General features: G+C 36.3%; 1 protein-coding gene across 1 annotated transcript in view; it reads left to right on the top strand.

Annotated features, from left to right (window-relative positions):
• The window catches only part of hgfb (hepatocyte growth factor b), a 34,233-nt gene extending 21,018 nt beyond the window's left edge, over window positions 1–13,215 (top strand). The window contains exons 13-18 of the mRNA XM_065283533.2: window positions 93–198; window positions 3,886–3,960; window positions 5,158–5,307; window positions 5,419–5,525; window positions 9,743–9,885; window positions 10,619–13,215. Of these exons, the coding sequence (XP_065139605.1) occupies window positions 93–198; window positions 3,886–3,960; window positions 5,158–5,307; window positions 5,419–5,525; window positions 9,743–9,885; window positions 10,619–10,801 (764 nt within the window). The 3' untranslated portion in view covers window positions 10,802–13,215. The remainder of the gene's footprint in view (window positions 1–92; window positions 199–3,885; window positions 3,961–5,157; window positions 5,308–5,418; window positions 5,526–9,742; window positions 9,886–10,618) is intronic.
• The last annotated feature ends 4,367 nt before the right edge of the window (window positions 13,216–17,582 follow it).

A 17,582-nucleotide genomic window follows, 5' to 3' on the forward strand; every position in this document is an offset into this window, starting at 1 on the left:
AACGCTGTGTTGAGGACTGGGTGATTTTAATGTGTTGTTGTTTTGTTCTGTTTGCCTTTATTACCTTTTTGTCTTTGTTTTTTACTTTACAGATGAAGCTTCAAAGAGCTCATGTTTTGTACACAAGCAGGTGAGAATCGTGGGTGGAGGTCCGGTTCCCATTAAAGAAGGTACTTGGATGGTCAGCATACAGAGAGGGTGAGCATTAGGAAACATTATTATATAGCAATGCTTACTGTACTCTATTTTTACAGTACTGTATATAACATATAGTCATTTTTAAAGGTTTACTTGTTGTAAAGTACACCTAGTTTAGCTATCTCTTATGCTGCGTTTACACAAACCACGTTTTAGGCGTCAAAATTGCGTCTACCACGCCTAGTTTGCCGCTTGAACAGTGTGAATGCATTCGTGCGTGTAGAGCGAAGTAGACGCGCAGAAAAAGCCAGCATTTGAAGCGCGTCATAGGCAAAATCCGCTTCTTGTGGGAGGTGCAAGTGCTATGCAGTTGTCTGTTTGCAAGATGACTGATGTTGATTACCAGTTTGCATTTGGTAACCTTACTATAGGGGGTCGATAAACATCACGTGACTCAAAAGTGAAAAGTGTATTACAACTTACCAGGTTGCACAATGTCCTCACTGACACTCTTCCAAGCAAGGTCCTTTTTATTCCTGTGTCCTCTATAGAAATAAGGACTTGTGTGGTATAGCTCCGGGTGACTGCTTACTGACAATATTAAGCGTTCCTTCAGGTTGAATGAGTGACTCCGGGCGGGGCTGCCGCCACAGCAGCAAACAGGCTCCTGATTGGTTAACGCAGTGCGAAATTCCGCCAAAGTTCAAATTTTTCAACTCGGGCGTCAGCCGGCAATTCGCGTCAAACGCAAAATGCACAAAAGGTCACGTCAAAGATTAAAATCAATGATTGAAATTTAAACTTTGATGCTCCTTATTTCATAATTCGAGGATGAGACTTTAGCCTAGATTTCACAGACAGTGTCACATATTTCTATGATGAATATATTATGTATTCAATGTATATGATATATTATGACTATATATAACTATTCATATTTTACCATTTAAAAGTTTTTGAGCACTAACTGATCTTAAAATTCTTTTTACTTGAAGGCCTAAATGTTTAAATATCTTTTGTAGACAAAATATAATCGTGCCAACATATTAAAGCTCACGTAACACACTGTTTCTGCATTTCTGATGTTAATCTGGAGTACCTATAGAGTAGTATGACATCCTTTATATATCCGAAGAGTCTTTAGTTTAATCAGATTTATAAAAGAAAGATTAGCTTTACCGAATCTTTCCGATAACGTACGAAAAAATGAAGAAGGAGGAGTTATTCGGCGGGAGGAGCAAGTACAAGTCATGCAACACTATACAACACTGTTTTAACTTATGATTCACTACATGTTCGTGTGATTTATATAATATGCACGCGACTATTTCCAACATAAGACAGAAGTCTTACTTACCGCTTGCAACTCGTCATGACCCGGTTGGGAAAATCCAGTGCATCAAACACACACGCAAAACTCCACTGCTACCCCGAATAATAAACTATATCCATTGTTTCCATAAGGCTGGATTTCTTCTCCTTACAACCAAAAACACACTTCATCTTTCGTGCCATAGTTGAGTTTTGAAATTAAACAAAGCTGAGTGGCGTGATAAGATGTTTGCAAGCTCTAGCGTCTCCCGCTGATTGACGGGTGGGCGGGGTTTTCCGGGGGAAGTGCCCATATAAAGAAGTGATACATATAGAAAACCCCTGAAACGTCAGTTGGACCTGTAATCGAAAAAAAACTTTCCGAAACTTGTACGAACACTGGTGAAGTGCATTCGGCACAGAAATACTCTGTAACACGCCCAACTGCTTTTTTGACACTTTGCCTACGTTTAGCATGAGGAAACAACTCTATAACTGTGTTAATAAGTCAGAATGCTTGAAATACCATTGAACCCCCCCCCCCCCCTTTAACTCTTTTTCCGCCATTGACGAGTTATCTCGTCAATTAGGATGACGAGGTTTTACGGCAATCCATATTTACCCTATTTGCCCTCTTACCCAACTTATAAATCACTTAATAATCTACTGATCCAAAAATAGTAAAAACTCTGAGTATGTTTTGAAAATCGCTCTGAATCTTGAACCAAAATGCAGTTATCTCAGCTTATTGATCAAAAATTTGTATTTTTGAAGAAACCTAACAATATTGTAGAGGTGAAATCCTGCTTTGCTGAGTTTACTGTTATTTTAAGTGTTTTGAAAACTTTTGGTAATGTATATTTTCCAAATTTTTGACACTGGACCACAAAACCAGTCAAAGAGTTTTTTATTTATTTATACATCATCTAAAAGTTGAATAAATAAGCTTCCCATTGGTGTATGGTTTGTTAGGATAGGACAATATTTAGCAATCAGGATTCTGAGGATGCAAAAAGTCAAAATGTTGATAAAATTGCTTTTAAAGTTTTTCAAAAGAAGTCCTTAGCAACACATATTACTACTAATAAATACATTTTAATATATTAACGGTATGAAACTTACAAAAATCTTCATGGAACATGATCTTTACTTAATATCCTAATAATTTTTGGCATATAAAAAAGCTGATAATTAGACCCCCATGCAATGTATTATTAGCTATTGTTACAAATATACCTGTGCGACTTATGACTGGTTTTGTGTTCCACGGTCACATATGCTTATATATAATTAACTAATCTATTAGCATTGTAGGTTTAATGCAACTTAATCTCAAGGCAAGTCGTGATATAGTCATGAAATATTTGATTAATTTATTTGTGTTCATGGATACGATTTTCCGTAGTTTTTTTTTTCGTGCCGTTGAGCATGAATGTTTTTTTCGTGTCACTCAGCACAAATTTCTAGAAATAGTTTTTCATGTCCGTAGCACGACTTTCTTTTTTGTGTCATTTTATATTGCGTTTTCTCATATTTTTTCCTATTTTGTACTATTAATAAAAGTCGCTTGTCACTTGGGGTTGGGGTTAGAATGACAGAAGAAATCGGAAGAAAAACATGTAGGAACCAATACATAAAATTACATCCTAACCCAAAACTCAAATCTAACCCCAACCCCAAGCGACAATGATTTAAAAATAGGGGGGGGGGACATGAGAAAACAAAATTTAAAATGACCCAAAAAAGAAAGTTGTGCTACGGACACAAAAAAACTATTTATAGAAATTCGGGTAGCACTTTATTTTACAGAACGTGTATAAGTGTGTTTGGTATTATCCAGTACTTATTTAGAGTTACATAATAACTACCAAGTGTGTACCACTGGTAAGTACAGTAATGATACCATTTAATTACCATGTAGTTACTCAAAAGTAAGTACCACACATTTGTCTGTAAGTCGAAAATATTTACCATATATGTACAAGGTAAGTACACGTACTGTAAAATAAACTGCTACCGAAATTCGTGCTGAGTGACATTAAAAGCCTTCATGCTCAATGACACAAAAAAAATCAGAAAATTGTGTCCATGAGCACAAATAAATTAATCAAATATTTCATGACTATACCACAAATTGCCTTGATATTGTGTTGATTAATGACATTTTAAAGAAGTAGTTCATCCAAATACAGGCATTTTTATCTGCCATCTTTATCTGCCATCTTTATTGTAAGTACAGTAAAAATGTACAACTTTTTTTTCTTTAAAAGAGCGACTGGAGAATAGTCAGTAAAATTATGTCTAAATAAAGTGCAGTTGTTCATGAAGTCATAGTGCAAGCAGATCTTCAGTAGTAAAGCATTGTGCTGTCATGTTTTATGATGTGAGAGTCGTGTTGGAGATGCTTCACTGTCTCCTGTCTCCCGGTCTCTTCAGGAGCACTCACTGGTGCGGAGGTTCTCTGGTCAGGGAGGAGTGGGTGCTGACAGACAGACATTGCTTCTCGTCATGGTAATTATCTCCAGCTTTACCGCACATACCACCGTGCCCTGCCTGTGACCTCTGGATTCTCAGGGTCACAGAGTCAATGTTTAGGGGGGCATCTGCGATTTGTCCATGCATGTAACACAACAAATCAAAGCTGCGGATGTTTTTGGGAAACGTTCTGACATTCACAAAGTTTTACATTCAAGGGTTCATATTATGAATCAAGTTATCTTGTGAGATAAATGAGTATTAACTCATGTTTGTACTCTGTACATAATTGCAGATGTACAGAGGGTGTTTATATAAACGTCTTAAAGATATAGCAGCAAAAATGCCCCATTTAGTTCTAAGGGTCAGAGACAGGGTGAAAACTGTCATAAACACTAAATCATGACTGTTTTTAAGTGCAAAAAGCTAACGTTATAAGTGGACCTCGGGGAAAATGAAAATAATAAAGCTGTTTAAAAAAATCAAGATAATTTATTATGTCTTATTTGTGCATTCGGGTCAATGACGTGAAGCTAATTATTTTGTGTCCATATGGTTCGTTTAATGTAAAAGGGTTAAAATTTCAAAATAAATTTGCAGATTACTTGCATACATTCTCTTTTTTGAGGACCAAGTCAAAAATGTCTGGTTTTATTTCATTTCGAAAGAATATTTGGGGAATAATTGCAAAAATGTCAAAGTGGTGTAACCAGTCTGTGCCAATTGGTGTATCTAGTATTTTTTTAAATTAAAATATAAATATATTCATAAAAATGTGGAATAAAATATAATCATCTAGTTTAGTGTAATATGATTTTTTTACATACATTTTTACATCATTTGTCAAAGATTATTTAGAAAACAGAGCTTTTTTCAGCATATGACCTGACAAATATTACAAAAACGCATAAAAGTTTACATTTAGTAATAACTAATAAAATGTATTTTTGTGTGATATTAAATTTTTTTATGACTTATGCTTACATGCCATTAAGGTGGCTAAAAAATTTAATATTTCTCATTTTTTGGCGCAATTGGAGGTTACACCATTTGAAATTTTCAGGTCCATTCATGCTTAACTTTCATAAAAATGGTGCAAATGTAATGAAATCATCATAAATACTATATGTGCATTAAAATATACCTGCTGCATGGTTTTAAAACAAGTTTTTAAAAAGATTTTTGAATTTGCAAACTCAAAATCGTCTTTGTGATGTGTGTTTTTTTTCACAGTGTGCCTGACCTATCCGAGTACAGAATTTGGCTCGGTGTTACCCATTTGAACGAATCCGCCGAGAATGACTTTCACAGACAGGAGAGAAGAATTTCGCATGTCATATGTGGACCGGAAGGCTCCAACCTCGCTTTGCTCCGATTGACAAAGTAAGACTCCATACAAAAATCATTACTTGTGATTGGTAAAGTGAAATAATAAAATCTTCTGTGGTTATTATTTGTTGTTAACGAAATAACCTCTCTTCCTATTTGATGCAGGCCAGCCCTCCCGAGGGAACGTGTCCGGGTTATTCAGCTGCCCGTGGCTGACTGCAGCATTCAGGAGAACACCATATGCTCTGTGTATGGCTGGGGTGAGACCAAAGGTAGGTTCAACTTCGGAGGCAGTCATTAGAGACCCCCTTCACCTGACATTGCCCTCATACCTCTGTCATGACATTACATCCTTACAGTTTCCACGAAGTTCAAGTGTACAACTTGCTTTGGGCACTGAGTAATAAATGGGGTTTCGGGTTCGGTTTACGTGAAGTGCAGTCATGTTTGTTATGCTGCGGTTAGTCTCAGCCTCAGACGTCACGCCCACGGACCATTGGCTGACTGCCTGATGCATACAGCACACTTATTTAGAAACACTTCAGCATCGAAGTCGTCCTTTGAATTATACAGGATTTCCGGGAGAAAAGTGTGTCATGTTCTTTAACGCCCCGTCTGGAAACAACACAAAGCCAAAATGTATACGAGGTTCACGGCATAAAGTCTTTTAAAGACGTACAGCAGTTTTGTCAACCAATCAGCATCCCTCCTCCATCCCCTTGCCTCGCCACTTTCTGCTGGTACATCTATCCCAGTTAAATGGGGCAGAGTACTCTGGGTTCTGGCTAATATAACTAGCTAATGGCTAATATAATATGTCTTATCCCAAACTTGAATTTTGGAACATGCTGCAATTGCAACATTTTCACATGAGCTTGTGTTTCCGGTCTGCCACATTTACATGCGCAAAAAAAGGAAATCAATAGAGGGAAAAGTCTATAAAACACTCAAAGACTATGAATGATCTAAATCAGGGGTGTCAAACATGCAAAGGTGTCCAATCCGGCCCGCGTGATGATTTATACAGCATTATTAAATATTAAATACATATTTTAAAAACCCTTTTAGGCGGGTGTCTAGTTCGTTTTTAATATGAGAGACTTGCGGAAAGGAGCAAAACGCGGAACATAGACTAAACATGGTGCCCAAAAATCTTGCCGTTTTATTGTTACCGCTCCGCTAAAGATCCACTGATTCCGGTGATCCACTTCGTGTTTTCTCGCCCGCTCCGCAGCATCTCTGTGTCCACTCTCTGCCTGGAGAGCGAAGACGACCGTTTCCGAAGTTTGTTGCATTAACAGGTAGATTCATTACATTATATCAGTTGTTAAACCGCATAATTAGTAATTTGTAAGTATGTTTATGTATTTCTTCCGGTAATGATTTGTTGTCAGTGTTCAAAAAGTGCTAACATCTTAGCAAGCTAACAAAAACTAAATATCCACATTCTTATTAACGTTACAATGCTTGTCTAATCGATTTAATGTTCCCGATCAGATCTAAGTTAATATAAACACTAAATTTGCTGTTGTTGGCACACTTTGTAGACAAAAAATACAAAAAACACCAATGCCTTGCCCTCACAAAATAACGACAGAGAACGGAAAGAGAGGCTTTTAGCAGCAGTTCAACATTGCAAACATGGATTCAAAGCTCCATCAAGCCAGCAGGTAAATCATACTGAATATTTTGCAGATTGTCACACTTTAATTCTTATTATATTTCCCATTATAATCACTTGTCTAAGTTGATGCTAGTAATATAATACATAATATTTATAATACTTTATTAAAACCATAATAATAGTACCACCCCCCATAGTGCCATTTTTGGTTTGGGCCACTGCCCCATCTAGCATTTTCTAAATGACTGTTCTCATTACAAATATATTTCAAAGAAAAGTGTATGGTTTATAAATAATTTTAGCATTAAGGCAAAAGAAGTTAAATTAAAGCTTTTCAACCTATAAGGCCAGTGGGTTTTGTTCAGATGTAAATTTGTGTGTATAATATACAGTATGAGTGTGACCTTATGAAATGTAGTTTTCACACAGCTGTGTGTTTCTCTGGTTTTTTTGCTAAACAAACTAATTAATTGGTTTGTTAAGTTAATTTTAACACAATTATCAGCACACTAAGGTTTAAAAAAATTATCCGGCCCGCACTTCATGGCGTTATTTACCATCCGGCCCTCAGCCTAAAATGAGTTTGACACCCCTGATCTAAATTGTACATCGATTCGTAATTCAGCAATAATTTGTTAGCAAAATCGATAGCTGTTCTACATTTCTGACTGTCAGATTTTTAGTTTGGTTGCCTCTTATGAAAGCATTTTGCAAACGTACAGCATTTAACATTATATAAAACTAACAAAAACATGCTTGATTTTAAAGCTCACATAACACATTCTGTTTCTGCTTATCTTAACCTGATCTCAACCTGATCTCACAAAAATTATAGTCACGGAAGATTCAATCACTTTATCCGTGTCCATGTCACGGAATTCTGCTTTTTTCCGTGATGGGAACACGGATGTCTTTTCCATTTCACTCCAACCGATTTCTTGTGTCATTGTATGTATCGTTTTCTCATAGTTTTTTCCTATTTTCTTACAATTATCGCTTGGGGTTAGAATCACTTTCTGTTTAATTTTTAGACATCCTAACCCAAACCCCAACTCTAATCTTAACTCCAGGTGAGAATAGTTTAAAAAGTGAAAGAAAAACACGTAGAAACCAATACATAAAAGTACATCCTAACCCAAACCCCAAATCTAACCCCCACCCCAAGTGACATTGATTTGAAAATAGGAAAAAAACAATACATAAATAAATATGTATACATACATAAAATGACACGAGAAATCTGTGAGAGTGACACGGAAAAGACATCCATACTCCCGTCAGGGAAAAAGCTGAATTTCGTGACATGGACATGGATAAAGTAATCAAATTTTCCATGACTATAACACAGATTTTCCATGAGATCATGTTGGTTAATCTTGAGTATCTATAGAGTAGTATTACATCCTTCATATATCCATACAACAGTCTTTAGTTTTATCAGATTTAAAAAAGACAGATCAGCTGTACTGATTCTTTCCGAATTAACTCGATCCCCTCGAGGCGTATCGCGGGCGGAGCGAGCAACCAAAACACACAGAACATCACTATTTCTGGATAACTTATAATTCACCACATGTTTGGTCTTTGCAATATAACAACACTGTCTTTGCACACACACACACACACACACATAATTGTTTTCATAATGCTGGGTTCAAGCTGAACAAGCTTAAAGTTCCCTTAGAAAAAACACCACACTTAATTGGTGACGTTGATTTCGTGTCAGCCCTTGGTTGGTGTGTGTGTGTGCGCTATTCCGGGTGAAGTGCACTGTAAAAAAATTCCGTAGAAATTGCAGCTGGGTTGCCGGTAATTTACCGTAGATTTACATTTATGTTTTTTACTGGCAAGAGTTTGTTCAAAGTTAAATGAACATTAAACATTTACAAGTCTTTGTCTTTACAGAGTAAAACTAAAAAAGACAGTATCAAGCAAAACATTCTGGAAAACAAAATCTGAGGCAAAAACAGAAAAAGGTTGATGATGATTTCTGGTTCCCAGAATGCTTTGCATGAGGCTGTTATTGTATAGTTTTATTCTGTGAAGATAAAGACTTGTTAATATTTAAAATTTATTTTACTTTGAACAAACTCTTGCTAGTAAATAACATAAACGTAAATCTACGGTAAATTTCCGGCAACCCAGCTGCAATAACATTGTAATTTCTACGGATTTTTTTTACAGTGTGCCCATATAAGGACTTCCACTGTACTTCTAGCACTAAAATAGGGGATTATCACACTTCCGGGTTTCCTGGGCGGGACTTGTCAACTTTGTGCATGTCCACTTCCGGCGCAGTTAGTTAGGTATCTAACATCCTGTGGTGGAATGTAAGTTAACGAAGTACAAATACTTTGTTACTGTATTTAAGTAACTTTTCCACATATTTGTACTTTACTTAAGTAGAGTCTATAGAGCATACTTTTGACTTTTACTTTTTGCAACAAATTATATGTACTTTTACTTTACTACATTTCTACAACACCATCATTCCTTTACGTACATTTCTCAACAACTTTTCTGTTCAATCTGGACCAGCAGAACCGGCATTACGATCCACCGGAAGTGGATGTGCACAAAGCTCACTGAAAGTACTATGTATCAGCGTGATAATTCCCTATTGCCCATGAAAGAAATAAAGCAAGATTGTTACGTATAAATCTTTAATGCTCAATAAAAACTTGGTAAATGAACCCTGGTAAAGTGCATTCGGCACAGAAATACTCCAACAAAAATGTCCAACTGCTTTTTTGACACTTTGTCAATGTTTAACATGTGGAATTCAACCCCTACCTAAACAGTGTTAATAAGTCAGAATGCATGACATAGCTTAACAAGCCCCCTTAAATGTGTCTTTTGTCTCAGGTACAGGACATGAGGGTACGCTCAAAAGTGTTCATCTACCAGTAGTTAGCAACGAACGATGCCAACAGCTTCACAGAGGAAGTCTTCAGATCACCAGCTCTAAACTGTGTGCTGGTGGTCGGAGAGATGAAGGAGTGTGTGAGGTGAGTTTATTCTTAATGTATATTTCCCTAGGCTTAAGCCTAGTCCTAGACACGTTTGAGCTGTCTCAACTAAAAATAACTTGCACTGAGAGATCTTAAAATAAGCATGGCCATTTATTTGTTTCAGGATAAACACCAGTGTAAAGCTGCTTTGAAACAATCACTAATAGTGAAAAGCGCTATATAAATAAAATTGAATTGAATTGAATTAACATCTTTTTCTAAGGAATGATTAAACAACTTCATTTAAATTTTTAGTTGAAACTAAGGCCTAGTCCTGGCTTTAGCTAAGCCTTGTCTGTGAAACCAGGCCATTAGGTTAACACTCAGGGGTCGATGGTGGCGCGTGCGCCACAACCTCTTCTTTTTTTAATCACTGCACACTGATAATCACTGATTTTGGACATACAGATATAATTTATACACCATTCAAAACTTTCAAGTGTCTAGTGTTTTTGTGTCCTCTCCTAATAAAAAAAATTAAGAAAATAAACATAATGCACAAATATAACCTTGCTATCTTTTATATTGACTAAGGTCATTTCAAAGATTGACATTAATGATTAAAATCTAACTTTGATGCTTCTAATCTTAGTTATTAGATTATGAGACTTAAGTCTTGATCTTACAAATAAGGTCACATTTCTCATTTTGTTGACATACATTATTATGCAGCAGTCAATCGTATCTGATTATGTTTAACAAGGTTTGCACGTTTGTTTTATGCTTATAGAAGGACTACGGCGGCCCGCTCGTATGTCAGGAGAGTCACAGTAAGGTCATTGTGGGTGTGAGCATAAACGGCAGAGGATGCGCCCGACACAACCGACCCGCCATCTTCGTAAACGTGGCCTTTTATACCGGATGGATTCATAAAGTTTTCAAACATTACCCCAACTCGGAACTAAACTACTGATGCGAACCTTTTCAAAAGCACAACGCCAGGATCAGAAACAAATCCGATGCTATACAAGATCTCTGAACGAAAAATATCCGAACAGCTTTCGTCGAAAAAAAGTCTTGAAAACTTTCCCAGCTTGGCTGTGAGACACGTATTAACTTGAAAACTAGAACTGTGGCTGAAACTGTTTGCAATTTGTGCACCTAATAATGCCAGAACCGCAGAGCGTGGCGCCTGGGAACAGATTCTCCAAAGACTAAATTAGCAACCGGCCATACGGAAAGATAGAGACTACCGGACCGAATCGAGAACAAGCAGCCAGAATTTGTTTCGAGAATCAATAGTAACTCCTGGCCACCAACCAAAAACCTCAAGTCCTCGAAGAGAACTTCAGTGTACCGCGAAGCATTCGTATGTACATTTAATCCACACGTTACCTTTCCAGCTAAAGGTCTGGGATCTTGGAAACAGGGATTCAGACCAGGACTTGATATATGGATACAAACCCCGAGATCTCCCCCGAATCCCAGCAGGAATCGACTCTTTCCTCCTTTAAAAAATCACTCACTTGATCTATCTTCAATACATTTCGGACGCTCCTCGTATAGCAAGAGGACTGTTATGATTATAAGTACATGTTGATATAAAAATCTCATTCAAAAAGCCCCTCTATAAAGTATTAGCTGTTAGCATAGACTAAATGTTAAGTATCTTTTAGATAAAAGTATACAGCGTAGGCTTTTTGCTTTAATGCTCCTGATAATACTTGAAAACACACATGATAGATCACTGTGTCGCTCAGTAACACCTCCTTACGTCGCCTTTATGCGTTTACATAGTCATAGGTGTTCCATCAATTTCCACTGTTGATATTTCGTCCACGAGGCTGAATAGAGATGCATAACCTGAAGCATGTAATGACATACAGTAAAAATCATAGTTGTCATAACATATCAGCATCTGAGGTTCCCATACTCCATGTTTGGTTTAAAGTGGAATTCATAGGAGGTTTCTGCAATGTGTGTTGTAAATACTGTGGTCATGGGAGTGCAGTACTCACTCCCAGTTCTTCTGTAGGTCTCATAGACCTTTATAAGATGTTATGGCGTGGTGGCCTCCATCCATTGGGTGGTTTTATATATATATATTTGTAAATATATCTGTATTAATAACAAATGCACATTTTGTCAGTGTTACGATAAACGAAAGCGGGAAAAAAAGATACCAAAAAGTTAGGATTGACCTAAATTGTGCTTTTGCGAATGAGTAATTGTGTTATATATTTGTGCATGTATTCGGGCGTGTGTGTGTGCACTGCTGCAAGCTCAAATGCATTTTGCAGCCGTGCTAACCTCTGCAGGACAGAGCAAACCGATACGCATGTACCGAGTATGTTGTTGCCAACATCGGACAAGGAAATTTACAGATTAATTCCTCTGTTTTTCCAATCAGAGCAGTTGCACGATAAATCCACGAGATTTTCTCTCTTGTGTGGTCTTGGATCGCTCCAAACACGAGCTGCTTACTCTTTCACTTTGGCCCCTCTCCAAAAACAATCAGATTGGGAAATTACCTCCAAATATCTTGTTGGCTTAAACAAATAGCTCTCTGAGTGATGGCTTGTAAGTGTTTGTATTCCAGCCACTCCCAATGCTAATTATCTTGGTTAAAATGAAGGATGAGTTTCATTTGTACAGTAAGAGTCCTGAGGCACAAATCCTTATGTAAGGACATCGTTGAACACTTTGAGATTAGTGTTACTAAAGCAATAACATGGTAAAAGCCCTTCAGTGTTACCTTATTTGGCTTTGCTATTTATTCGATAAAACTGTTTTTTTTTACTTTTGTCTTGTTTGCTTTGAAACAATTTTTTTTAGGAAACTAGTTGGAATATTAAAGGGATAGTTCCTTTACAGATCTGTATACCTTTCTCGGTAGCACTTTATTTTACAGTATGTGTACTTACCTTGTACATATATAGTAAATATGTTGTTACAGACAAATGTGTTGTACTTACTTTTGAGCATCTTAATGGTAATTAAACTGTATCATTACTGTACTTACCAGTGGTACATTCTTGGTAGTTATTATTTAACTCTAGATAAGTACTGGAAAATACCAGATAACTAATAACAAACATTACTGATGTGCCAATTTTGTACTCAATATCTTTGTCCTTTAAACCCAAACATTAAATACCGTACGCATTACCTACTGGGTACATTCGCTAGTAAGTGCATGGAAACAGGACTGTAAATAAAGTGTTAACCATAAGATGCATTGTTGTCTGTAACTTATATTGTACATTTATTTGTAAGTACAGTACTGTTTCTAGTTAGTTACAGTATACCTACACTATAAGTATTTATCTGGTATTACCCAGTACTTATCTAGAGTTACATAATAACTACCAAGTATGTACCACTGGTAAGTACCTCAAAAGTAAGTACAACACACTTGTCTGTAAGTACAACATATTTACCATATATGTACAAGGTAAGTACACGTACTGTAAAATAAAGTGCTACCCATTTCTCTGCTGAACACGAAGGTAGATACCGTATTTTCCAGACTAAAAGTCGCTCCGGAGTATAATTTTCATCAATCAAAAATGCGTCATGAAGACAAAAAACATACAGTATATAAGTACTGGACTACACGTTGCATTTATTTAGAAAAACATTTCACAAAATCCAAGCCGAAGAACAGACATTTAATCTGGAAAGGCAAGTTATTCAATGAAACAATAGCACACAGCTCGTCATTCAACATTACTGAATTCGTTGAATTACACAAATACAGGAGCAGCATATATGTTGTCTCCTGGTTCATATATGTCAAAATGTATTCATACTGACTTACAAGTCGCGCCTGACTATAAGTCGCAAGACCAGCCAAACTATAAAAAATTGGGACTTATAGTCCGGAAAATATGGTATTTGTAATGAAGCAGAAAACAGGAGCACCATTTACTTCCAAAGTAGGAAAAACAAATACTATGGTAGTCAATGGTGCTCAGAAACAAACATTGCTCATAATACCTTCTTTTGTGTTCAGCAGAGCTAAGACATTTATACAGCTTGAGGGTGATTAAATCATTTTAAAGATTTTAAAAATTTAGCGTCTGAAAAGACCCGTGGTGCATCAACATTAATGCATATTTACTGTGGTCGATCGATTGCTCTGTAAATTCTACAAAATGCCACTCTCGGTTATTTGTATGGAGGGACGATGGCGGAGTTCAGTTTTTGAATGTACAGTGAGCTGCTATAAACAATGTAAAGCTGTAAAATGTTGTCTATGTACAGTGTGTTTAATGTTTTACTTATTACATGTACAGTACGGTAATATTCATACTCCGTGTATTATTCACCTCTTATTCTGAAAACAGTATTTATCATCTTTGCTTGTGTTTGTGTTTATTAAAATATTGGCAATATGTGCCTTCAACATACAGTATGCTGCAGATATTTCTCAAATAGCAATAATAAAAATGGAGGGAAAGAAACTGGCAAAAATCATTAGGATCTTAAGAAAAGATCATGTTTCATGAAGATATTTTGTAAAAAAAAAATCAACCCTCAGATTCTCTCTCTCTCTCTCTCTCTCTCTCTCTCTCTCTCTCTCTCTCTCTCTCTCTCTCTCTCTCTCTCTCTTCCATACTGTAGGCAGTCATGCAATACTATTACATGATATTTTGATGCCCTCTTCTGGTCAGTTGTCTTCAACAAACAATTAAGGCACTAAATGTTATTTTCTGTCTTTCCCTCCAGACATGACATAATTACAAACCTTCAATGACTGTCAGGACTGTCAAAATGTTTTCTGTACTAAATAATCCAGCAGAGGGCAGTGTTCCCCATAGGAAAACATAATTTTTTTAGACAATTATTGTACAGTTTTGTTGCACTACAACTAACTATTGCTATAAAATACAGCTTATCTTCCTCCTTCATAAGCATCCCACATTAAAATGAAAAAGAGAGTAATTGTAAGCATAAATTTGATTGATGATGTGGGTAAAACATATTTACTGATGACGCTATCTCCTCTACTACGCATTAGCAGAAAGCGTGTAAACACATTATCGCAGGCTCGCAAACAAATTAGCAACGTGATGCATTGTGATAAACGTTTTCATTTATTTTGTTTATCGGTTCTTTTAACGACTTTAGGAAATTAGCTCGCGGCCATAGATGCTACAGGATTACACAACCACAATTACAGTGAACTTCAGCGAGGGGTTATTTTCAAGCTTTATTTTGGGGTGCTGAATGTACTATTTTGCCAGAGTTAAGCCAATAGCACCCCGGGGTCGAATAAAAACACTTTTAAAAGCGCTGACCTGTTTCCTCTGCCTGTTTGCTCATAAAGCGAAGGTGTTAAGCGCTGTTTTTATGGAGAGAGATGGGATGTTTTTTGCTGGAAAGTGGCTTTCGGGAAGATTTTCCAATGGGGGAGGGTTGCTGTAGATTAGAGACATTGCATTCGGCACATCCACTTGCTTCCCTGGCTTAACCCGGGGGAAGGCTTTACAGGCCTTTTGGTCTGGGCGCTGTAGAGAAAGTGGCAAAAGCTAATTGGCAGTTGCAGACAATCTGGTAGTATGAGTGTAGTACCAGCCTCTAACCACTGGGTGGCGTTGATGCCACAGCAACGGCTTGTAATGTTCAGCTAATGTAATAAGGTTATCTGAATGATTAGTCTTGAACAGCTTGCTCTCTCTCTCTCTCTCTCTCTCTCTCTCTCGCTCGCTAAGCCTAGAGCAATTTATGTATCCAACCAGCATTGGATGGATGGAAGTGATGTACTTTGATCTCTTCTTCCTCAGTGCTGAGGTTGACGCTGGTGTTGTGCCAAAGCTGTGTAGCATGCGCGTGTATGTTACGTTGGCCATGGCTGGGTTTTAATCAGTGAACTGTGCTCACGGACATCAGCCAGTACCCTGCAGGAGCGGGATGGGTAAAATTGAAGGTGAAGTGATGAGGTAAATACAAGCTATAGAGCTCTGCTGGATCACAGACAACAAGAGCTCTTCACATGAGGATGAGAGGATCACCTCATGTTAGCAGGTCATGTGGCTGCCATCTGGGACAACAGTGCTGTTTACATGCTATTTGCACAAATCTGCTCAGAAAAGAAACAATAAACCTTGTTAGTCAACATGAATTAAAATTTTAGATGCGTGCATATCGCAATGGTTTGCAACATCTGAATGATTTTTATACTTTTAAAAAGTGATGTATAGTTGGAAGTTTTAGGTCGATGGAGATAGCAGAGACTTGCAAATAAATGGGATGTGTGTTTTGGCGGGTTCCACGACAATCCAAACGCTGTGACGTTGTTATAGCAAACTAATAAACCTTTTTTAAAATGACAGATATTAGATTTGTTTGTTACTCAGGCTGGGTATCACAACCAATTTAAGGATTTGACTGTTTTTTATATGCACTGCCAAAAAAATTATTTTCAAGAAAAAAAAATCTTAGTATTTTTGTCTTGTTTTCAGTAAAAAATATCAAAAAAATCTTCAATTAAGATGCTTTTTCTTGATGAGCAAAATGACCCAAAAGAATTAGTTTTTAGACCAAAAATATCAAATTTAAGTGATTTTGTGCATAAAACAAGCAAAAAATCTGCCAAAGGGGTAAGCAAAAAAATCTTGAAAATTTATCTTAAACACTAAATTTAAGAAAAAAATCAAGAAAAAATTGCTCACACCATTGGCAGATTTTTTGCTTGTTTTATGCACAAAATCACTTAAATTTGATATTTTTGGTCTAAAAACTAGACTTGTTCTTGGGTCTTTTTGCTCATCAAGAAAAATTATCTTAATTTAAGAATTTTTAGATATTTTTACTGAAAACAAGGCAAAAATACTAAGAATTTTTTTCCTTGAAAATAATTTTTGCAGTGTGGTTTTGATTTGATTTTATTTTTATCGATTCATTATTAATATTCTAATAAAAAGGATGGTTTGTTTTAAGTGAAGCAACTCGAAAGATGACGACAATCTTCTGGATGAGATGCGGAGTACAGATACAATTTACATCCTTTGAACTCCATCTGCACATTATGTTTTAATTCAGGGATTTTCTGATTCGATAGTGAATCGTTAAATTTAAGATTGATTAAAATCGTAGTCTCAGTATTTTTCTTACCCAGTATTGTGTTTTTACCGCAACAGTTAAACATGTTTCAGATGTAGTGATGCTTCATTTTCTCAGTGTGAATGTGGAACAGGCATGTTTTTATTTTTAAATGTAATTTAATTAGATTTTATGAATGTAAAGCATTATAGTATCATATCTCGCATTTAGCAAATAGTCAACATTAAACAATGCTTTACAAGAAACCAATTTGCAATATAATTGCAAATAATTACTTTTTTTACTTGCGATTGGTCTCTCTATGTATGTTGACATTTTTCTTTCGGTCGTTAATTTAATTTACACAAAATCAGATCAGCTTACTAATCACAAAACTCATATTAAACACAGTACTTTTATTGTATTGTAAGCACTGGTATTTTCTGTCTTTTATATTTTTTAATACAATGACTAAAGACTAATTCACTGTAATATCAGAAATGTGTATACAGTATAATAAAAAGAAAATGTTATATTGATTTCATGCTCCAGGTGTGTAAGCTAATGTCATCATCCTTACACCCATTTTAATTAAGGTAAAAATGATCATTACTGCCATTGTCGCTGAGACCCTGCATGAAGTCCCAGCAGTGGTTATTACTTCTGATTAGGGTTGCAAAATTCCAAAAATTGCAGAGTTGCCTATA

Source organism: Paramisgurnus dabryanus, chromosome 9, assembly GCF_030506205.2.
Source record: "Paramisgurnus dabryanus chromosome 9, PD_genome_1.1, whole genome shotgun sequence".
Taxonomy (NCBI): domain Eukaryota; kingdom Metazoa; phylum Chordata; class Actinopteri; order Cypriniformes; family Cobitidae; genus Paramisgurnus; species Paramisgurnus dabryanus.